The 24,227-nt window shown below is 43.9% G+C and overlaps 1 protein-coding gene across 5 annotated transcripts in view; it reads left to right on the top strand.

Annotated features, from left to right (window-relative positions):
- The window catches only part of aatkb (apoptosis-associated tyrosine kinase b), a 451,450-nt gene that overhangs the window by 333,913 nt on the left and 93,310 nt on the right, over nt 1-24,227 (top strand). For 4 of the 5 annotated variants that reach the window (XR_015073152.1, XM_085963821.1, XM_085963823.1 and 1 more), the window contains one exon: nt 21,188-21,223. The exons of the other annotated variant lie outside the window; for it this stretch is intronic. Coding sequence is in view for 3 of the 4 variants with exons in the window: in XM_085963821.1 (XP_085819947.1) it covers nt 21,188-21,223 (36 nt within the window). In the remaining variant the exon portion in view is untranslated. The remainder of the gene's footprint in view (nt 1-21,187; nt 21,224-24,227) is intronic. 5 annotated transcript variants of the gene reach the window in all.

Here is a 24,227-nt window from a genome sequence, read left to right as displayed (position 1 = left end):
GATATACTGAGGAGTGTTTACAGGTACAGATATACTGAGGAGTGTTTATAGGTACAGATATACTGAGGAGTGTTTACAGGTACAGATATACTGAGGAGTGTTTATAGGTACAGATATACTGAGGAGTGTTTACAGGTACAGATATACTGAGGAGTGTTTATAGGTACAGATATACTGAGGAGTGTTTATAGGTACAGATATACTGAGGAGTGTTTATAGGTACAGATATACTGAGGAGTGTTTACAGGTACAGATATACTGAGGAGTGTTTATAGGTACAGATATACTGAGGAGTGTTTACAGGTACAGATATACTGAGGAGTGTTTATAGGTACAGATATACTGAGGAGTGTTTATAGGTACAGATATACTGAGGAGTGTTTACAGGTACAGATATACTGAGGAGTGTTTACAGGTACAGATATACTGAGGAGTGTTTACAGGTACAGATATACTGAGGAGTGTTTATAGGTACAGATATACTGAGGAGTGTTTATAGATACAGATATACTGAGGAGTGTTTATAGGTACCGATATACTGAGGAGTGTTTATAGATACAGATATACTGAGGAGTGTTTATAGATACAGATATACTGAGGAGTGTTTACAGGTACAGATATACTGAGGAGTGTTTATAGGTACCGATATACTGAGGAGTGTTTATAGATACAGATATACTGAGGAGTGTTTATAGATACAGATAAACTGAGGAGTGTTTACAGGTACAGATATACTGAGGAGTGTTTACAGGTACAGATATACTGAGGAGTGTTTATAGGTACCGATATACTGAGGAGTGTTTATAGATACAGATATACTGAGGAGTGTTTATAGATACAGATATACTGAGGAGTGTTTACAGGTACAGATATACTGAGGAGTGTTTACAGGTACAGATATACTGAGGAGTGTTTACAGGTACAGATATACTGAGGAGTGTTTATAGATACAGATATACTGAGGAGTGTTTACAGGTACAGATATACTGAGGAGTGTTTACAGGTACAGATATACTGAGGAGTGTTTACAGGTACAGATATACTGAGGAGTGTTTACAGGTACAGATATACTGAGGAGTGTTTACAGGTACAGATATACTGAGGAGTGTTTACAGGTACAGATATACTGAGGAGTGTTTACAGGTACAGATATACTGAGGAGTGTTTACAGGTACAGATATACTGAGGAGTGTTTACAGGTACAGATATACTGAGGAGTGTTTACAGGTACCGATATACTGAGGAGTGTTTATAGATACAGATATACTGAGGAGTGTTTATAGATACAGATATACTGAGGAGTGTTTACAGGTACAGATATACTGAGGAGTGTTTACAGGTACAGATATACTGAGGAGTGTTTACAGGTACAGATATACTGAGGAGTGTTTACAGGTACAGATATACTGAGGAGTGTTTGCAGGTACAGATATACTGAGGAGTGTTTACAGGTACAGATATACTGAGGAGTGTTTACAGGTACAGATATACTGAGGAGTGTTTACAGGTACAGATATACTGAGGAGTGTTTGCAGGTACAGATATACTGAGGAGTGTTTACAGGTACAGATATACTGAGGAGTGTTTACAGGTACAGATATACTGAGGAGTGTTTACAGGTACAGATATACTGAGGAGTGTTTACAGGTACAGATATACTGAGGAGTGTTTACAGGTACAGATATACTGAGGAGTGTTTACAGGTACAGATATACTGAGGAGTGTTTACAGGTACAGATATACTGAGGAGTGTTTACAGGTACAGATATACTGAGGAGTGTTTGCAGGTACAGATATACTGAGGAGTGTTTATAGATACAGATATACTGAGGAGTGTTTACAGGTACAGATATACTGAGGAGTGTTTATAGATACAGATATACTGAGGAGTGTTTGCAGGTACAGATATACTGAGGAGTGTTTACAGGTACAGATATACTGAGGAGTGTTTACAGGTACAGATATACTGAGGAGTGTTTACAGGTACAGATATACTGAGGAGTGTTTACAGGTACAGATATACTGAGGAGTGTTTACAGGTACAGATATACTGAGGAGTGTTTACAGGTACAGATATACTGAGGAGTGTTTACAGGTACCGATATACTGAGGAGTGTTTATAGATACAGATATACTGAGGAGTGTTTATAGATACAGATATACTGAGGAGTGTTTACAGGTACAGATATACTGAGGAGTGTTTACAGGTACAGATATACTGAGGAGTGTTTACAGGTACAGATATACTGAGGAGTGTTTACAGGTACAGATATACTGAGGAGTGTTTGCAGGTACAGATATACTGAGGAGTGTTTACAGGTACAGATATACTGAGGAGTGTTTACAGGTACAGATATACTGAGGAGTGTTTACAGGTACAGATATACTGAGGAGTGTTTACAGGTACAGATATACTGAGGAGTGTTTACAGGTACAGATATACTGAGGAGTGTTTACAGGTACAGATATACTGAGGAGTGTTTACAGGTACAGATATACTGAGGAGTGTTTACAGGTACCGATATACTGAGGAGTGTTTATAGATACAGATATACTGAGGAGTGTTTATAGATACAGATATACTGAGGAGTGTTTACAGGTACAGATATACTGAGGAGTGTTTACAGGTACAGATATACTGAGGAGTGTTTACAGGTACAGATATACTGAGGAGTGTTTACAGGTACAGATATACTGAGGAGTGTTTGCAGGTACAGATATACTGAGGAGTGTTTACAGGTACAGATATACTGAGGAGTGTTTACAGGTACAGATATACTGAGGAGTGTTTACAGGTACAGATATACTGAGGAGTGTTTGCAGGTACAGATATACTGAGGAGTGTTTACAGGTACAGATATACTGAGGAGTGTTTACAGGTACAGATATACTGAGGAGTGTTTACAGGTACAGATATACTGAGGAGTGTTTACAGGTACAGATATACTGAGGAGTGTTTACAGGTACAGATATACTGAGGAGTGTTTACAGGTACAGATATACTGAGGAGTGTTTACAGGTACAGATATACTGAGGAGTGTTTACAGGTACAGATATACTGAGGAGTGTTTACAGGTACAGATATACTGAGGAGTGTTTACAGGTACAGATATACTGAGGAGTGTTTACAGGTACAGATATACTGAGGAGTGTTTGCAGGTACAGATATACTGAGGAGTGTTTATAGATACAGATATACTGAGGAGTGTTTACAGGTACAGATATACTGAGGAGTGTTTATAGATACAGATATACTGAGGAGTGTTTGCAGGTACAGATATACTGAGGAGTGTTTACAGGTACAGATATACTGAGGAGTGTTTACAGGTACAGATATACTGAGGAGTGTTTACAGGTACAGATATACTGAGGAGTGTTTACAGGTACAGATATACTGAGGAGTGTTTGCAGGTACAGATATACTGAGGAGTGTTTACAGGTACAGATATACTGAGGAGTGTTTACAGGTACAGATATACTGAGGAGTGTTTACAGGTACAGATATACTGAGGAGTGTTTACAGGTACAGATATACTGAGGAGTGTTTACAGGTACAGATATACTGAGGAGTGTTTACAGGTACAGATATACTGAGGAGTGTTTGCAGGTACAGATATACTGAGGAGTGTTTATAGATACAGATATACTGAGGAGTGTTTACAGGTACAGATATACTGAGGAGTGTTTATAGATACAGATATACTGAGGAGTGTTTACAGGTACAGATATACTGAGGAGTGTTTATAAGTACAGATATACTGAGGAGTGTTTACAGGTACAGATATACTGAGGAGTGTTTATAAGTACAGATATACTGAGGAGTGTTTATAAGTACAGATATACTGAGGAGTGTTTACAGGTACAGATATACTGAGGAGTGTTTACAGGTACAGATATACTGAGGAGTGTTTATAAGTACAGATATACTGAGGAGTGTTTATAAGTACAGATATACTGAGGAGTGTTTATAAGTACAGATATACTGAGGAGTGTTTACAGGTACAGATATACTGAGGAGTGTTTACAGGTACAGATATACTGAGGAGTGTTTACAGGTACAGATATACTGAGGAGTGTTTACAGGTACAGATATACTGAGGAGTGTTTACAGGTACAGATATACTGAGGAGTGTTTACAGGTACAGATATACTGAGGTGTGTTTACAGGTACAGATATACTGAGGAGTGTTTACAGGTACAGATATACTGAGGAGTGTTTACAGGTACAGATATACTGAGGAGTGTTTACAGGTACAGATATACTGAGGAGTGTTTACAGGTACAGATATACTGAGGAGTGTTTACAGGTACAGATATACTGAGGAGTGTTTACAGGTACAGATATACTGAGGAGTGTTTGCAGGTACAGATTTGGCCCATTTGCACTATCAATAGATTGCCTATTCTGCACATTACTCTTTAGTGAGTTCTCAGTCATACAAAGGGCCGTAAAGGGGAGATGCCAGGGAAAGAGTTGAATTTTAACTGAGAGAGGGGTGACAAGTGGAGATAAACTCAACATATGCAAGTCTGATGTACTTCCTGGTGACTGCCTTGGACCAGCATTTGGAGAAGCAATTGAGCAGCTTGACTGCCCTAGTTTTGGTTGGAATACTTGTACATAGCATGGACGAGGAAGAGGTCCCCACCGCATGAGGAGACCTAGGTGTGGAAGAGGAGTAGAAAGAGGAATGAATTGTCGTGATACTATTTTTAGTATGCTGGTGCCTTTTATACGGAGCAGCTGTTGGATAATGAGAGTTCCTGCTCTAAATCTAAAACACTCAGGTCAGGGGAAACATTGTATTTTATTTTCATGTGGACAGATTTTCCTAGGAGATAAATGTCTTAAGAAAGATTTGGTTAGATCACCAATAGCATAGATAGCAGAGAAACTGTCAACTAATCTTACCAGAAGCTTGCAGTCAAGCCCATCTGCCCATATTAATAGCAAGTTCCATCAGTTGTCAGACTGGCTACAGGTAGAGCATATCATGGGCCACATTCTATTTTATAAAAGTGTGTTTATCTAGCTGTTAATTCAACATCCCTGACTGTGCCTCAACACACTATTTTTAGTTATTGGGTGTAATTTTAACGCGCCGAGGAGCAATCCCATGGGATCGGATGGAACGCTGGTTTTACATTCCGTCCAATTTTACTTCCCGTTGACCTCCAGGGTGTTAAATCAGCGTTGCTCCCGATATCGTCAGTTTCCCGAAGGGCGGGTTGGGTTAAAATTGCCCCCAGTATTTTTCAGAAAATCAGTAAATATTTAGAGGTTGATTTAATTGGACTTTGCGTCTGCTGGGACCCCAGAGGAAGGAGCACTGAGGAGGAAACTGCTTTTTGACGAGGCAGAACAAATGTTCGAGGCTTTTACACTTCGTTGGAGAGACCAGGAACATTTGATTCTGCTTCTGCTCGGAGGGTGCACGGCAGCAGCCTGGTGAGGCTCTGCTTCTGTCCCTTGTGGGAAGTGTCCAAGCTGAAATCAGGGAATCAGAAGTGTTGGGGGGACACCGGTACCTGACCTGGTTATCCCTCTGCTCCATGGCACCATTTCTTGCAAACTTGAAAAATTGTAAACTTGCACTTTTTCATTTACTTCACCCGATTAAAGAAGAAAGACAGATAGAACTTGCATTTCTATAGCGCCTTTCACCACCTCAGGACGTCCCAGAGCGCTTTACAGCCAATGAAGTGCTTTTGAAGTGTAGTCACTGTTGTAACGTAGGCAGCCAACTTGAGCACAGCAAGCTCCCACACAGCAATGAGATAATGGCCAGATAAAAGAGGTTTTTTTTTTAGTAATGTTGGTTGAGGGATAAATAATCTCTGTCCAGCAGTGATCGCTGAAAAGGCTACAGCTCCGAAGACGGGAAGAAACGTGCTGGTCAAAACCGTTTCATTTCCAAGTGTAGGCATCATGCAGACAGAAAGGAACAATCGCCAGCTCTGCGTGGAAGTGCTGGTAGCTGGCATCGTAATTCTATCATTTAATGTACTGTCTCGGGTCGTACACGGATCGGACCAAATCTGGACTACTTCACCTGTCATTGGGTTAATTGTGAGATTTGTGTTAAATTTTCAGAAAAATGAAATGTATCAGATGCGACTTAATATATTTAATTCATTGGGAAAATGAAGACCCATCTGATGGTTTTGAGATGATTTTCTAATTGTACCTTGTAATAATAGTTAATAGCAGTAGGTAGAGAACATGTTACAGAAAATAATGTTTTTTTGCATTTAAACTACCTCCGAAGGATTGTTTGATTTCCAGGGCTGGAAAGTTTCTTCAATTCACTGCTGCATTTATCTCCCTTTATTTATTTATTAATTTATTTATTGCTTGATTGATTGATTGATTCTGCTGCTTTTTGACTTTTTCTGTTGAAGCCACCTGTCCAGTTCCTGCAATAGTCCCAGGAGCCCGTCAGTATGGGCTGCCTTTTAACTGCCTTTGCTTCTCTTTGCAAAAAAAAAAACCCCATTCAGCCCCACGTAGGTTAAATGTGGCGTCTCTCTGGGGCGTTCAGTAATCCAGTTCCTCATTGGAAGTCAGGTTATCTTACAGGTGCTTAGAGCTCCGTTCAGTTACATGACCCTGACGGCCGGGTACGGAAGTCTTTGTGCTTTTAGTCCGATTGATGCATTAAACAGCCTGGGACTGAGCAGTCGCTGACCTGATGTTTGCACGTTGTGTTTAGTGAGTGTTACAGGATGGTAATTTCGCGTTGCGTGAAAGCTGCAACCTGCAGTCAGTATTTCAGTAGTTAAACACACCTGTTGTTGTGCAGACCAGCAATTGCCATCATCTCGGGTACATAATGGTTCCCGTTCTGTTTTAAGAGTACAGGTACATGGCTCCTCCAATAACTCCGTTAGTAGCTGAGCCACACGGAATAGGAAAGCTGTTCTGAGTTGACTGCTCTTGGCTGGGCCGGCGCTAGGGCCGTGACCATTGATTCCACTGTGCGTGTGGACCGGGCCCGATTTGGCCGTGATGCCACCTCACAGCTGAAACTGTCGAGGCTCAACATATGAATAACGGCCACTCACGCACAGCAGCAGAGGCCAGTTGGCGTCTGGGGGTTTGCCACCCAACAGGGAAGTCAATGCCTTGAAAAAACGAGTGAGGGGGCAGCGGGAAACTGTAGGAATTGAGCCCATGCCCAATTAAGCAGGCAAAGTACCCGTGGACCCCTGCATAGCGACCGGCTCCAGCGCTGCTCAGTGCATTGGCAGACACGAAGCCTCTTTCTACGAGGCAGAACAGACTGTCCGCCTTGTTAAGTAGCTTTTAAGAGCACAAGTACAGGGATGCTTTACAAATAATTGTCAGACATCGTAAAACCCCAGCTGAGGCTGTCATAATAATAATTCCAGTCCTGGTTGTAAATATCAAGTAGAGAAATGCACCAAAGCAGTGAGTGAGGAGGACATAAAAAACCTGCAAAAGGACATAGACAGGCTAAGTGAGTGGGCAGAGATTTGGCAGATGCAATATAATGTTGGAAAGTGTGAGGTTATGCACTTTGGCAGAAAAAATCAAAGAGCAAGTTATTATCTAAATGGAGAGAAACTGCAAAGTGCTACAGTACAAAGGGATCTGGGGGTCCTGGTGCATGAAACACAAAAAGTTAGTATGCAGGTGCAGCAGGTGATCAGGAAGGCCAATGGAATCTTGGCTTTTATTGCAAGGGGGATGGAGTATAAAAACAGGGAAGGCTTGCTGCAGTTATACAGGGTATTGGTGAGGCCACACCTGGAATACTGCATGCAGTTTTGGTTTCCATATTTAAGAAAAGGTATACTTGCTCTCGTTGCGGTTCAGAGAAGGTTCACTCAGTTGATTCCGGAGATGAGGGGGTTGACGTATGAGGAAAGGTTGAGTAGGTTGGGACTCTACTCATTGGAGTTCAGAAGAATGAGAGGCGATCTTATCGAAACATATAAGATTGTGAGGGGACTTGATCGGGTGGATGCGGGGAGGATGTTTCCACTGATGGGTGAGACTAGAACTAGGGGGCATAATCTTAGAATAAGGGGCTGCCCTTTCAAAACTGAGATGAGGAGAAACTTCTTCATTTGCTACCCCAGAGAGCTGTAGAAGCTGCAACATTAAATAAATTTAAAACAGAGATAGACAGTTTCCTAGCAGATAAGGGAATTAGGGGTTACGGGGAGAGGGCAGGGAAGTGGACGTGAGTCTAGATTTGGATCAGCCATGATCCTATTGAATGGCGGAGCAGGCCCGAGGGGCCGTATGGCCTACTCCTGCTCCTACTTCTTATGTTCTTATGGACAGGACCCGGTACAATATCACTGACTGGCAAGTGAGACATTGGCTATAGAGACAGGAGCCTGTTGCGCCATTCTGTTACGCCATGGCTGATTTGCACCTTGATTGCAATTTACCCGCCAGAGATATGAACCAATGCAACCTTTCTCCAAATTTCCATTCCTACCTTAAAACCTGAATCAAATGCAGTCTCACTGGGCAAACGTGCTGATTGAATTTGTGCAAAGCGATGACTCGGGCACAGCTCTGCCACAGGAGCTGGTTGGGCAGCTAGGAGTTGACACACCCTTGTGTTGTACGTAGGCAAAGACCAGTGTGGTGCAATCCAGTCATTTCTCCAGTGACACCACCACGCACGCAACAGTGCAGTGAAATAATTGTTTGTGAAATCTGCTCGTGCTTCGACTGGATAATTAGATGTTTTTCAAGATTTGGCTTCGTAAATCTCTTCCCAGTAATTATTATTTTGTGTCTGATCCACAAGTTTTCAGTGCGTTGCGTTTAAAAATGCCTTCACGGAGGCCCATTAGCATCTGAGCTTACAGCACTGTTGTTGACTCTCGAGACCCTTCATTTGAAGCTAGCGCACGTGTAAGCAATATTAGCATTAACTTGCATCTAAATTCGGTGGAAAAGTTTGGATAAATAATCTTGCGCTATTAATAAAACAAAGAAGAGTGTTGGAATTCAAAAGATAAGCTTGTGCACGGGGTGGGGGGAAAGGCTCACTTATATTATGCTTCTCTATTGACACAGTAGCTGCAAACCTCCACTCCAGACCTTCAGGAGTGGGGAAAGCAGGCAAAGTACCCATGGACCCCTGCATAGCGACCGGCTCCAGCGCTGCTCAGTGGATTGGCAGACACCAGGCCTCTTTCTACGAGGCAGAACAGACTGTCCGCCTTGTTAAGTAATTTTTAAGAGCACAAGTACAGGGATGCTTTACAAATAATTGTCAGACATCGTAAAACCCCAGCTGAGGCTGTCACAATAATAATGCCAGTCCTGGTTGTAATATATGTGGGTAGAACAAATTAAGGACGGAGACAGGATGAGTTGCTAGTCCATGTGCTTGTTTTACTAGGCCAGAGCAAACCGAGCATGCTCATACTAAACCATGTGATAATACATTACTCTGCCTGCCCCTTAAAAAAAACGTATGTATTCCCCTCCCAAATACAACAAAACTATGGTCCCACTTTTCCCAACATTACATGTACCACATAACAAAAACTCCAGGCTTTTTTTCTTTTAAATGAGCTACAAATCCAGTTTAATAACAGGTTTGCGGAGCCTTCCTGATCTCTTTAAAGAAGGTTTTGGTGTTGAACCAATTTTCGGGCTGTTTTGTTTTGGTTCCAAACTCAAAGATGATCCTGTTTCTACCTCAGACTTGTTTGAACCTGGTACTTCAGTTACTGAAGTCTGAACTGAGTCACACTCATGTATGAGTTCATGATCAAGTGGTTCAAGATCACGTCTTGGTTCATCTCTAGCAGAGATCATTTGATCTACATGAACACTTCGGATGTTGTCACCAATTTCAACCAAATATCTCTTGGTTCCACGAACCTCTACTATGGTTCCGATATTCCACTTGTGTGAACTCGACTTTCCAGGGGGACTGAGAACACGAACACGCTCGTTCTGTTTGAAACTGCGTTCTTTCCGATTGCTGTCGTAACAACGTTTCTGACTCAACTGTTTCTGTTCAACTCTTGAGGCCAAATTTGGTTGAACAAATCTCAATCGTGTTCTCAATCTCCTCTTCATCAAGAGTTCTGCTGGAGTATATCCAGTTGTAGTGTGCGGAGTAGTTCTGTACTTCAGTAAGAAATTTGCCAAACGTTGCTTCATGCTGAGTCCCAAACAACCCAGCAACACTTGCTTTTTGAGAGCTTCTTTCTGAGTTTCTTTTTGAGACTGACCTTTCGGCTGCTCCGTTTGAAGCTGGATGGTGTGGCAGAACGAGAGTGTGTTTGATACTGTTCTGATTCATGAATTCTTGGAATACAACAGAATGGAACTGAGGGCCATTTTCAGAAACAAGCTCTTCAGGTAAGCCATGACAGGCAAAGATAGACCTCAACTCATCTATGGTACATTCAGTTGTAGTATTTGAACCCATGTGTTTCACTTCAATCCACTTTGAGTGACTATCTACAAGAAACAGGAAATAATCATTTGCTTTCTCACAGAAGTCTACATGTACTCTCTGAAAAGGTCTACTTGGCCATGACCAGGGTTGTAGTGGAGTTTTGGGTGGTTTGTTCCTGCAATTTTGGCAAACGCTGCATTTGCTGACCAGTGATTCAAGATCACTGTCCAATCCAGGCCAGTAAACAAAACTTCTTGCAATTGATTTCATGCTGACGATCCCTGGATGTTCAGTATAAAGTTCGACCAGAATTTTATCTCTCAAAGAAGTAGGTACGTGTTTCCCCACTTGATACAACCTTGCTCACAAGACAGTTCAGTACGACGGTTATGGAATGGTTTCAGTTCTGTGTCCATACACTGATCAGTCCATCCATTCAAGGTGTTTTCATACATTCTTTTCAGTACTGAGTCCTTTTGAGTCTCATCTGCAATCTCAGTTGCATTCACGGGAAAGACTTTGTCAACTGCACCTAGCGTGAAAATCTCACCTTCACTCCCAACACATGAGTCTTCATGTGGCAACCTGGACAAGGCATCTGCGATTGCGTTTTGCTTTGAAGTGCGATATTCAATTGTGTAGTCATATTGTGACAACAATACTGCCCAACGTTGCATTCTCGATGCGGCCATTGCAGGGATGGCAGATTTGGGCCCCAATATTGCTAGGAGCGGTTTGTGATCGGTTATCAGGGTAAACTTTCTGCCGATCAGGAACTGTTGAAATTTCTTGATTCCATACACTATGGCGAGTGCTTCCTTTTCAATTTGCATGTAGTTTCTTTCGCTCTTTGTGAGGGTTCGCGATGCGAACACGATTGGTTTCTCTTGGCCATCATCCATTACGTGGCTTATGACAGCTCCCACTCCGTAACTAGAAGCATCACACGCTAACTTAAGCTCACGCTCTGTGTCGTAGTGCACAAGTAGAGCATCGCTAGAGAGACTTCTCTTACAAGCGTCATAAGCTTCCTGTTGCGCTTTCATCCAGTTTCACTGGATATCCTTCTTGAAGATGCAATGGAGCTAACATGGTCGCTAACTCAGGTAAGAAACGTGCATAGTACTGGACCATTCCAAGGAAAGATTTTAACTCGGACGCGTTCTGTGGCTTTGGAGCATTGATGACAGCATCAACCTTTTCCTTTACTGGTTGTGTGATGAAATATTCCATTCATCACTCATTGGTATTCTCTGCCTGTGACTGTGGTTGGTTTCAGTTTCATTTCCCTTACCTCAGTTCCGTTTTCTCACCATTGTATTGTACTGTGTGTAGGGCTCCGCCCATACCTGGCCCCTATGTAAGCTGGCCCAGCCTGCATCACATCCAGTACGGCAGACCTCTGGATGGAAGATACCTCTCCTCTGTGTGTTACCTTCTAAGTCAATAAAAGCCTTGTTTTGTTTCGCTAACATCGAGTCTCGGATTTATTGAGGCACATCAGGTTGCAAGCCATTTGCATCAACCTTCAGACCAAGGTACACAACCTCAGGCTGCACAAAAGCACATTTGCTCCTTTTCAATTTGACATTGTGAACATTCAACCTTTGAAGCACTAAATCTAACACTTCTAGATTTTCTTCCTCGCTGCTTGTTGCGCTCAGCACATCATCTTGATTGCATAAGTAATTTGGAATTCCTTGCAAAATCTTATCCATCGTAGCCTGGAAGATTTTGGGGGAAGACTTTACACCATACGGCAGCTCGGTGTATGAGTCCAGTCCCTTGTGTGTGTTGATGGTGAGATACTGTTGACTCTCTTTGTCAACATTCAGCTGAGCATAAGCGTGCAACAGGTTAAGCTTGGAAAAAACCTTTGACCCACAGAGAGCTGCATACAAATCTTGCGACGTAGGTAACGGGTACTGCTCACCGTCAACTGTTTGGTTGATAGTAACATTGTAGTCACCGCACAAGCATACAGTTTTGTCTGCTTTGGGCACTACCACAATCGGGGTAGCCCATTCGCTTTTGTCAGTTTTTACTAGCACTCTGCTCTCTCGCAGCTTCGCTAGCTCTTCCTCCACCTGACTTTTCAACATATAGGGGACCGGCCTTGCCTTACAATAAACAGGCTTCGTGTTGGACTTGATGCGGTTATGCACGTCATACCCAGCGATGCCCTCAACTGTCTCTGTGAACATGCTTTCGTACTTGTTCAGCATTGTGTCGAGTCGTCTCTTTGAAGCATCTACACTGAAGATATTTTTCCAGTCTAGTTTTAACTTTCTCAACCAGTCTTTGCCCATGAGGGTTGGCCTGTTGTAGCTCGCTACAATAATAGGTAGCTTTACTGACTGGCCATTGTGTTGAACTCAATATTGTGAACTCCTCCCTTTTGTTGTCGCTGCTTTGCATTGGCACTAGAATGGTTCTTACTTTCTGCTTTTGATCTAGCTCTGCAAGCTGTTGAAATATGGCCTTGGTCCTGGCAGTTAAAACACTTCGCATTTCTGTATTGGCAGGACTGTGGTGAATGATTTCCAATGCAACGATAACAATTCACTGAACTGCTCTCACTGACATGCTTTTAACCTGGTCTCACAGCTTTAGATTTGGCGGTGGCTTTGTGACTGTAGACCTCAGCTGCACTAGTCACTTGAGTTGGACGGAGCTCCCTAGCACTCTTAGATGCCATCTCCAGAGATAGGGCAATTTTTCATGTTATGTCAAACGTTAGGTTCGGAGTGTTCAGTAACTTGGACTGTGTGCGCTCATCCACCAGTCCACACACAAACTTATCTCACAACACACGATCCAAAACTGTGGCGAAGTTACAATGGAAAGACGGGTTCTTAAGAGCTACAATGTCCTCACTGATGGTTTCACTTTGTTTTTGGTTTCTGGTACCAAACGTATCGCTCTCTGCTATTTCTAACGGCTTTGGTTCGAAATGATCCTTGAGTTTCTCGACAGTGTCTTCAAATGACACATCCTTCGCTTTCCCTGACATGAGTAGGTTTGTCAACGTTCCGTAGACATCTAGCCCAATCTCCGTTAGAAAAAATGCTTTTTTACATTCACAAATTACATTATTTTGAGTTTGAACATTCTCATCTGCACCTTCGGTCTCAATAATGTTACTGGCCTTAAAAAAAACATCTCCATCCGCTCAATGTAAGAACTGAATGGTTCGCGAGCTTGGTCATGCAGGCCGAGACTTCCGATGAATCCCGTAGGCGCGGCCATGATTGTCCCGATCTCGTTGAACCGTGACTCAGCATGCTACCTGTGTAGCTGTGAGAACCAACGCCACTGTTGCTGTGTATACATAAACACAAAGGTGAAGCACGGACAATTCAGCATCAGCATTAACAGTAAAACATCGCAAAAATTCAGTTTAGGTGTCACAAATTCACCTTAAACTTTTCCTCTCGAAGGTTGAACACTGCATCCTTCCATGATCCCTAAAAATGGCTTTGGGATCCCATTCTCGCTGCCAAATTGTAATATATGTGGGTAGAACAAATGAAGGACAGAGACAGGATGAGTTGCTAGTCCATGTGCTTGCTTTACTAGGCCAGAGTGAACTGAGCATGCTCATACTAAACCATGTGACAAACCATGTGATAATACATTACACTGGTAATAACTTAAAAGGGGGACCTCTTGGTAAAGCTTTTCCTGATCATTGTTTTAAATTTGCATGGTGCTGTGATTTTGGTATTTTTTAATTGTACTTAATGCTCCTAAATGATCAGTTTGCAGAAAGAACACACATAGACAAGTTGCATCTTTTTTCAAGAACTCAGTATTCTGACAGCTACTCCCTGAGGAGAAGTGATAAACTGTGGGGGGGGTCCTGCGATTTGAATTTGCGTACTGTTTTTACGTATAGTTAGTAAACTCATTTCAACACCTCTCAAACGTCACCGCAATTAAGTTCTATCATCAACTGCCTGTTGGGGAAGAAAATAAACCAACCCTTCCTCAAAATATCCATACCTGCCTGCTCATCCATGGCCCCTTGAGAAAAATCCAGGGCAAGGTCCAATCTGAGAACTAGTCCACTGAATCATCCAGCACCGAAGGAGGCCATTCGGCCCGTCGTGCCTGGGCTGGATCCCACTCCCCTGCTCTTTCCCCATCGCCCTGCAATGCTTTGCGGTTCAAGGATGCATCCAATTCCCTTTTGATTGTGGCGATTGAATGTTCCTAATAGTTTCTCTGATGATAGAGGGATTTAAATAGCTTTCACGTAGCTGCGTATGTTAATCCACTTTGCTGAAAACAGCTCATTTTCTTTCTGCGAGATTTCACTTGAGGGAAGTTTAACTGCGTGTCTAGCAGTTGAGCCCGAGGGCTGAAAATGGGAATCGTGGCGACGAGACAGTTTGCAGCAGCATCTTGTACAAGCTCTTCATTTCAAGAGTGGGAAGATATTTTAAGAACGATTTGCCAAATGAGCAGGCATGGAATAATGTTTCTCAGCAAGAGATGTTCCACACTTTCTCCAGCAGTGTGGAAATGTTTGTGCAGGTTACGACGTGGAACAACAGCCATGGCAGGCAGCGTTAAGTGTCTCTTGAGATTTTTTTCCAGCCTATAGTTCAAGGACAGATTTACAGAGGACCAAAAATAACAAGGATTTAACTAATTTTCTTTTCTGAGTTGATACGATTTTTCAAAAATTCATTCGCGGGATGTGGCCGTCGCTGGCGAGGCCGGCATTTATTGTCCATCTCTTTTTGGCCCTCGAGAAGGTGGCGGTGAACCTTCTTCTTGAACCGCTGCAGTCCGTGTGGTGAAAGTGCTCCCACAGTGCCGTTAGGGAGGGAGTTCCAGGATTTTGACCCAGCGACGATGAAGGAACGGCCGATATACTTCCAAGACAGGATGGTGTGTGTGACTTGGAGGGGAACTTGGAGGCGATGGTGTTCCCCTTGCACCCGCCGCCCTTGTCCTTCTAGGTGGTGGAGGTCACGTGTTTGGGAGGTCCTGCCGAAGATGTATCAATGAATCCTAATTTACAGCATTAGTAGTGGCTGGGGTGCATCTCTTTGCTCTTATTTTGCATAGACTCTGGCCTAATACGCATGAACCAACTCTTTCGGTATTGAAAGGGAAAGCTGGAAATATGAAATCAAAAACAGAACATATTGGAATTGTCCAGCAGATCCAACAATATCTGAGTGAAAGGTAGGCTAACGTAATTGAACATAATCCTTCATGAGATCTGGTATTGAAACATTAACCTATCTTCCTCTCTCGGATGCTGATTAACCTATTTGTGTGTCCCTAACTTTTTCTGTCAAAGTTAAGCTTGTCAGCTCTCCAGTGCTAAACAGTCACTCATCTGCATCAATCTTCTTCATCGACGCTTTGTCATGCCCTCAGCTTCATCAGATTTCTGTTGTTGTAACAAGAGCCAGGATCCGTTCATGCGTCTCATGTGTGGCTGACTAGAAGTTACAGTACACAGGGAGGGAGACAGATTCTTTACTTGCATCTGTCAGTAATATGTGCAGATTTATCTAGCGGATAATTACTTTTTTTGGTTTTCAACTATCGCAGTAGGTTTACAGTGTCAGCCTGGACAAGCGAGATGGTGTCTCTCACATTAACAAAGCACATTTGAACAAATCATAGCTCTACACTTGGTCCTGCTAATTAAGTCCTTGTCTAAATGGAAGGGAGCAACAGCACTGTGTTATCAACTGAGAGACAACGGACCAAGTAAACGATAAGGCCAGAGAAGAAAGTTGAGAATTACAACAATTATGGATGTTTCTTTTGAGAACAAACGACTTATGGTCAAAAGCTGGAAGGAAAAGTGTTGTATTCCTTCTTTCTGTGAGCACAAGAACAAAGGGTTCTTGGCAAAAGGCTTTCCAGAAAGAAAAGTACTGAGTTGAGTAGACGTTAAAGGCCAAGAACAGTGAGGAAATGGGGATAAAGAAGGCAACAAAATTTTCTTTCAAAAGACAAACAAAACTAAGATGCAATACAGTACAGAAAAAAATAGGGTAACCATAACTGAAAGACTTGCATTTCTGTCGCTCCTTTCATGACCTCAGGACGTCCCAAAACGCTTTACAGCCAATGAAGTGCTTTTTGAAGTGTAGTCACTGTTGTAATGTAGGAAATACATCAGCTAATTTGCACACAGCAAGCTCCCACAAACAGCAATGTGATAATGAGCAGATAATCTGTTTTAGTGATGTTGATTGAGGGATAAATATTGGCCAGCACCCCGGGGAGAACTCCCCCTGCTCAAAATAGTGCCGCGTGATCTTTTACGCCCACCTGAGAGAGCAGACGGCACCTCCGACAGCGCCGCACTCCCTCAGCACTGCACTGGAGTGTCAGCCTAGATTTTTTGCTCACATCTCTGGAGTGGGACATGAACCCTCAACCTTCTGCCTCGGGCGAGAGAGAGTGCTACCCACTGAGCCACAGCTGACACCCATAATGAAGTGGAAAGTGAGGCTACAGAGCTAAAAAGCAGGAGGAAAAACATAGAATTTCAACAAATTTCAAGGCAATTTAAATCTTATTAATGAAGTTACTGCTACAGGCGTCTGTCACCAAACCCCTTTCTAGAAATGTTGCATATTTTTCATAACCCACCTTGGTGCCTGTTTTATAGTTTAGAGATGCCAACAGATGTTTAGTATTTGTGTTGGTCATTCATGTTTTTCTGTCCCTATCTAGAGATACCGCTTGTTTCCATATGGGAATATAGCCAAAGATCTTTTCCTCACCCTGTTATTGCAACAGTTTTTAAATCTTCTCATGCGGACGAGCTCACCGAGCATTTGCCAACAAGGTTATTGGTTCCCAGAGTCGTGACAGACCTTTCATAGAATCGTAGAATGGTTACAGCACGGAAGGAGGCCATTTGGCCCATCGAGCCCGTGCCGGCTCTCTGCAGGAGCACTTCAGCTAGTCCCACTCCCCCACCCTTTCCCCGTAGCCCTGTAGATTTCTTTCCTCCAGATACTTATCCAACTCCCTTTTGAAAGCTGTGATTGAGTCTGCCTCCACCACCCTTTCAGGCAGCGCATTCCAGACCCTAACCACTCGCTGCATAAAAAAGTTTTTTCTTACGTCGCCTTTGGTTCTTCTGCCAATCACCTTAAACCTGTGTCCTCTGGTTCTCGACCCTTCCGCCAATGGGAACAGTTTCTCTCTATCTACTCTGTCCAGACCCCTCATGATTTTGAACACCTCGATCAATCTTCTCTGCTCCAAGGAGAACAAGCCCAGCTTCTCCAGTCTATCCACACAACTGAAGTTAAACCTCTGATAAATAATTTGGCGAAATAGCTAGCAGCTTGCTGACTCCGTACTGTTGCCAAGTCCTTTTTAATGGGTAGCGATTTAGACTCCAGATACTGAAAGTAAAAATAAATAGACGTTATTCCAGATCAGTTACATACAGAGGAATAGATGGCAATTAGGAAGGAAGAGATTGCTATCTGGTTGAGATGTTGTATATATTTCTGTAAACTGCTGTGTAAACTAATACAAAACACCTACTATCCGCACTGCTTGATTAGATTGTTTAGTAGATTTACTCCATCATGCACCCTTGAACTTGTAAAGAGGGAATTTGACACTGTGATACGTATTATAGAATTGGCGAGAATTACTCACTGACTTGATCTTTTTATGGGTTCCAGTATTTGTCGTTCTTTTCAAAATACTACCTTACTTTTTGAGGGGGAGGGGAGCAAGAGATCCCCTAAGTTTGAGTTACATTCAAACCTAACTCCTGGATGTCAAAGGATAATGTTCTCCCATCCAATCTTCCAAATGCAATTTTCAACCCGATGACAGTTGCAAGTATTTCCTGTGCCTTGCTGCTGATTTCAGGAATCGGGAGCAGACGGAACAGAGCTCCGGGGAGGGGGCGGCAGGGGGAGGGGTGGGCAGTGCAAGTGACCAGTAGGTTAAAGGACGTGGCACTGTGGTGTGTGGCCGGCGGGGGCGGGGGGGGGGAGGGAGCTGGAAAAAGAGGAGGAGAGCGATTTATACGATTGGGCGAGAAATGACGAGAAGTACAAGGGAAGCTGGAAGGAGGGCGGCTGAGAGATATTTGTAGCATAGTGAGGGTTCTATGGCTGATCACTGTCTCTCCACCCATTCTGTTTTGTTGCTTTCTTTTTGTATTCTCTGTTTCTGTTGCTCCTTTCATCTGCATTCTTGCACTTTGTTAACCACTTCGCAAGGGCCACATCCATCAGCAACACAGGAAATGTTTGCAGGCAGCTTGGTGTTTGAAATTTGTTTGCCACTGCGAGACACCCCTACTAGAACCCTCCCCTCTCCCCGCTCCCCTCCACCCCCCTCCACCCCCTTTCACTCTCCCCTCTCCCTGCTCCCCTCCACCCCCTTTCACTCTCCCCGCCCCCCTCCACCCCCTGTCACTCTCCCCTCTCCCCGCCCCCCTCCACCCCCGTCACTCTCCCCTCTCCCCGCCCCCCTCCACCCCCTGTCACTCTCCCCTCTCCCCGCCCCCCTCCACCCCCTTTCACTCTCCCCTCTCCCCGCCCCCCTCCACCCCCTGTCACTCTCCCCTCTCCCCGTCCCCTCCACCCCCTGTCACTCTCCCCTCTCCCCGCCCCCCTCCACCCCCTGTCACTCTCCCCTCTCCCCGCCCCCCTCCACCCCCTGTCACTCTCCCCTCTCCCCGTCCCCTCCACCCCCTGTCACTCTCCCCTCTCCCCGCCCCCCTCCACCCCCTTTCACTCTCCCCTCTCCCCGCCCCCCTCCACCCCCTGTCACTCTCCCCTCTCCCCGCCCCCCTCCACCCCCTGTCACTCTCCCCTCTCCCCGCCCCCCTCCACCCCCTGTCACTCTCCCCTCTCCCCGTCCCCTCCACCCCCTGTCACTCTCCCCTCTCCCCGCCCCCCTCCACCCCCTTTCACTCTCCCCGCCCCCCTCCACCCTCTTTCACTCTCCCCTCTCCCCGCCCCCCTCCACCCCCTTTCACTCTCCCCCCCCCCCCACAGGTTGTAAGGGGGGTAAGAGAGACATGGCACCAGCTTGTTATCTCAACGCTGCAGTTGGTTACTCTCTTCCAGTCACTGACCGTCCGTTCCCCGAGCTCATTCCTTGCGTTTGCTCTGCCACTGCTAAAAAATCATAGAAATAAAGGACTGGAGGGTAAATTGTGCCACAAAAGCTGTGCCAGTGCTGTATTTGTCATGGAGAGCATGTTCACCAATCCCGTTAGTGGAAATCATTTGACCTCATGACAACAGCAACTATGCAAAGAGCAGCAAGCTCGAATCAAGCTATTTGTCATAAACTACTGAAAACTGATTTATATCTGGTTTTCCCTGACCAGAGCTAAACCGCTGTGATACTTTGCCCAGTTACGTGTGCATTTTTCTTAATCACACCTGTGGCCATTTCCTTGGCACCCTTTTTGTGTTTATCAAATTAAAGGGTGTCGAGCCTGAAATAATGAAGTCCAGGACTGCCACCCGTCCAGTTCTGGACAAGACTGTGAGCAAGCTGTTCAGAAAATTACAAAAATGGAAACCTGACACCAAAATTCCCATATTTAAAAATAAAAATAATGTCCATTTCAGTGGAATCACTGCATCTGTTCTACCTGTGTGATCTTACTGGCATATTTTCTGAGAGATAATGAAGGTCATTCTGACCTCCCAACATCTTACGGCGCTGCAGTCTGTGATTCACAGGTCAGATTTGCCGGTCTTACCCAGCTTTCCATCTTTGAAACACAGAATCATACAGCACCGAAGGAGGCCATTCGGTCCATCGTGCTCTTTGAAAGAGCTCTCCAATTAGTCCCACTCCCCCTGCTCTCTCCCTGTAGCCCTGCAAATGTTTCCCTTCAAGTATTTATCCAATTCCCTTTTGAAAGTTACTATTGAATCTGCTTCCACCGCCCTTTTCAGGCAGCACGTTCCAGATCACAACAACTCGCTGCGTAAAAAAATCTCTCCTCATTTCTCCTCTGGTTCTTTTGCCAATTATCTTAAATCTGTGTCCTCTGGTTACCGACCCTCCTGCCAATGGAAAGAGTTTCTTCCTATTTACTCTATCAAAGTCCCTCATAATTTTGAACACCTCTATTAATTCTCCCCTTAACCTTCTCTGCTCTAAGCAGAACCATCCCAGATTCTCTAGTCTCTTCAGATAAGTGAAGCCCCACATCCCTGGTACCATTCTAGTAAATCTCCTCTGCAACCTCTCCAGGGCCTTGATGTCCTTTTTAAAGGGTGGTGCCCAGAATTGGACACAATACTCTAGCTGACGTCTAACCATCTGCCTTTAAAAGAGAGGCTGGCATGAGGGAACCTGCCAAAATTGGTTTTAGACTCGGTAAAAGGTGCCAACCCCGGTGAAATGATGGGTTCATGCTAGATTCTAAAACTCTCCAATTCTACAGCTTCTTGGGCTGACCGTGGACACACAGACCATTTTAAAACTATAAGCTATTTTTATTTGTAAATCAACCTGATTGGAATGTACCGAGATTGTCTCAGAACATGCTGCACCTTGCAAATACAGTGGCACGGCAGCAACTGTGTTGATCTCGGGATCCCTTCACCAGCTGCCTCCAGTCTTTCCATTCGATCTCCACATTTAATCTCCCAGGCTTCAGGCCGCACACGTGCGTGAATTTTGCAGACGTTTGGAAAGCTTCACCTTGAGCTCATTTACAGTTAAGACTCGCAGTATCTTCAAAATCAATGCATTGTTTGCCTCAAAATTTCATCTCTTCATCTTCACTCCCACAGGAACCGATTTCTGCAGTCAAAAATTTCAGCCAAAAGGTAGGAACGCTCGAAACGTGTGTAATGGCAAAAGATAAAAGGCAATCGAATGCCGTGTGCCCTACTGGGTGTGTGTGTGTGTGTGTGTGTGTGTGTGTGTGTGTGTGTGTGTGTGTGTGTGTGTGTGCGCATGCGGAGGGGGTGGGGGGAGGTGCGGCTAAGATGGCACGTGTTTAACTAATTGTGTATTGGAGGCATTGAAATGTTCAATATGCTCTCTGTAGTGAGGCGTATCTAAATGGTTTAGATTATGCCTAGAGAAATGTTGCGACTTATTTCAGTTCTCTGCAGTATAATACTGGGCCTCAGCTTTTCTCTACTATTTTCAAAATACAGTGAAACCTGTAAGTGATGCACAACTTCGGGGACTGGCATCAGCTGTTAATTCTTTGCAGGTGTCCTTATTTTCGAAATGGCCATTGTAGGTACTTAAAAAAATATTAAGTAGAATGAGGAGTTCCTTACCCAACATCCATAGCGACAGAGATACCGCTCTTATGGGGAACGGTGGCACAGTGATTATGTTACTAGGCTAGTAATCCAGAGGCCTGGACTAATGATCCGGAGACATGAGTTCATAATCCCACCATGGCAGCTGGGGAAATTAAATTCAGTTAAATAAATAAATCTGGAATAAAAAGCTAGTATCAGTAATGGTGACCATGAAACTGCCAGATTGTCATAAAAACCCATCTGGTTCACTAATGTCCTTTTAGGGAAGGAAATCTGCCGTCCTTACCCGGTCTGGCCTATATGTGGTTCCAGACCCACAGCAATGTGGTTGACTCTTAACTGTTATCTGCAGTGTTTGAAGAAGGCGACTCACCACCACCTTCTCAAGGGCAATTAGGGATGGGCAATAAATGCTGGCCTTGCCGGCGACGCCCACATCCCATGAATGAGTAATAAATGGCCATGCAAGCAGTCAATCCCAGAGATAGAGCAGTTTCTCTGCTGCTACGGATGCTGGGTAAGAGAGCTCCCCATTTCACAAAGGCCATTTCTTTCACAAAACCCACTGTCACCTCGCGCTGACCTGCGTGCCCCGTGTTTTAAGTTGTAAAAGGGCTTGGTGCATTGACGGCTGTCCGTAGATGGTAACTTGCGAGTGTGCGTGCTTTCAGTGTGCCTCTTGTATATTTTTACCCTGCAACTTCTTTGGGTCTCTCAATAAGTGTCCGTTTTTTGCAGGTGTCTGTTTTTTTTTGGGAGTGTCTGTTTATACAGGTTTCACCGGATGTACTTTAACAACTTATTAAAAGTTAAGGGTCTTTTCAGAATCTAAGTGTTGCATAGATACATATGTTTCAAAGAGTTGGAGCGTTACACTAATAACGGGCTGAACCGTGTTGATATCGATTCAGAAATCTGCCCAATAAAGGCTTCATTCAGTTCGATAACGGTTGCCTGTGTAAAGTTTGCATCTGGTGGCGAGTGGAGATGGTTAGAGTTTGCGAAGACTCTGAATAGGACAACTGTGGATGCTATAATGGAACAACCTCACACTCTTCAACGAAGAGGGAAGCATTGGATCAATGAACTTTGGAGATTTAAAGAAAAAACTTCAACATCTGCCAGTTTAACCTTCAAACCAATATGATTTGCTGCCCATTTTTGCTGGTTGTTGATTGCCAATTGAAGGATCCAGGATTTCCACTTACTTCAGTTTGGATAAGCATGTGTAAATTGGATTGACTCCTCGGTGCTAAGCTTGACACTGAGCCATCTAACCACCAGATCTCTAGCGCGCTCATCTAATTTGGTAAGCCTTGGTATCAGTCTCTGATTGCAACCACTTCTAAAAGTATGTTACAATGAAGGAGTGTGAGCTTAGAACTTTCTTGCATCTGGAAAAGAACTCGGTCCAAACTGTAACATCTTCCTCCATGTTTCTCTGGCGTAGTTGATGAGTGCACTGTTGGCTTCTGTGCCGTTCCTTTTGTTTTTATTTCATTCAGCTTCCACCTGCCCGTTTCTTCTGAGGAAGCAGCTCTCCAGTGCCATTTACCTGTTCAATTCGTGGATAAATCGCTCCCTGATATCTTGGTTGCAACTCACTCCACATAAAAGCAGCACTAAGCGGGGCTATGGGGAAAAAGCTGGGGTGTGGGACTAAAGCGGACAGCACTTTCAAGAGCCGGCACAGGGGCGACGGGCCGAATGGCCTCCTCCTGAGCTGCATGATTCTATAAATAATTAAAAGTAACAATTGAAACATTGAAAAAAAATCCCCTATCAAATAATTATACACGTGCAGACACCAATATCGTAGAACACAAAATAACGGACAACTCTGCTAAACACCAGATCTGTATCATTTTATATTTAAAAAGATACTTCAAAACAAAATAGGATTTTTTTTTTGTTCTTTTATGAGTTAACATTTTACAATCCTGTTTTGGTCTGTCACGAATCTCACTTAATCATAATACTCAGGTTTCAGACTTTCTGTACCCGCTTTTTGCTGAACTCTTAATATTGCGAGCTTGTGCATGATTGTGTCAGAAGATAACTTAATTCAGAATAATAACACGGTGTCGTAAATAACGCGCTATCTCACCACAGGAAAGTAATGTTTAAAGACACACAGAATATTTAGGAACACGGTGTTGAAAAACACCGCCTCTAGACACAAAAGGCATCAAGGGGTATGGGGAGAGAGCGGGAATATGGTATTGAGATAAAGGATCAGCCATGATCATATTGAATGGCGGAGCAGGCTCGAAGGGCTGAATGGCCTACTCCGGCTCCTATTTTTCTATGTTTCTCAGTCCCCATGTTCCAGACACGTCCTCGTCTCTTGTGCACTTACATACAGCACCGATACATGTATTGATTGCGGCAGAGGTGGGATTTCCTGATTTAACAGGCATGTAGTGCACTCGCTCCCTGACATCACAAGGCAAAGTGCACACAACTGTGAAGGTCAGATCCTGCAAGATCAAGAAGCAGGAAGCTGTGGGGATATTTCAACTCCCAACATTTTGAAAGCATGATACTGCAC

Source organism: Somniosus microcephalus, chromosome 21 (genome assembly GCF_052327205.1).
Source record: "Somniosus microcephalus isolate GS21.2 chromosome 21, FLI_Smic_1.0, whole genome shotgun sequence".
Classification (NCBI taxonomy): Eukaryota; Metazoa; Chordata; class Chondrichthyes; order Squaliformes; family Somniosidae; genus Somniosus; species Somniosus microcephalus.
Note: the sequence above shows the minus strand (reverse complement) of the source record. Positions and strands in the feature narration are given on the sequence as shown.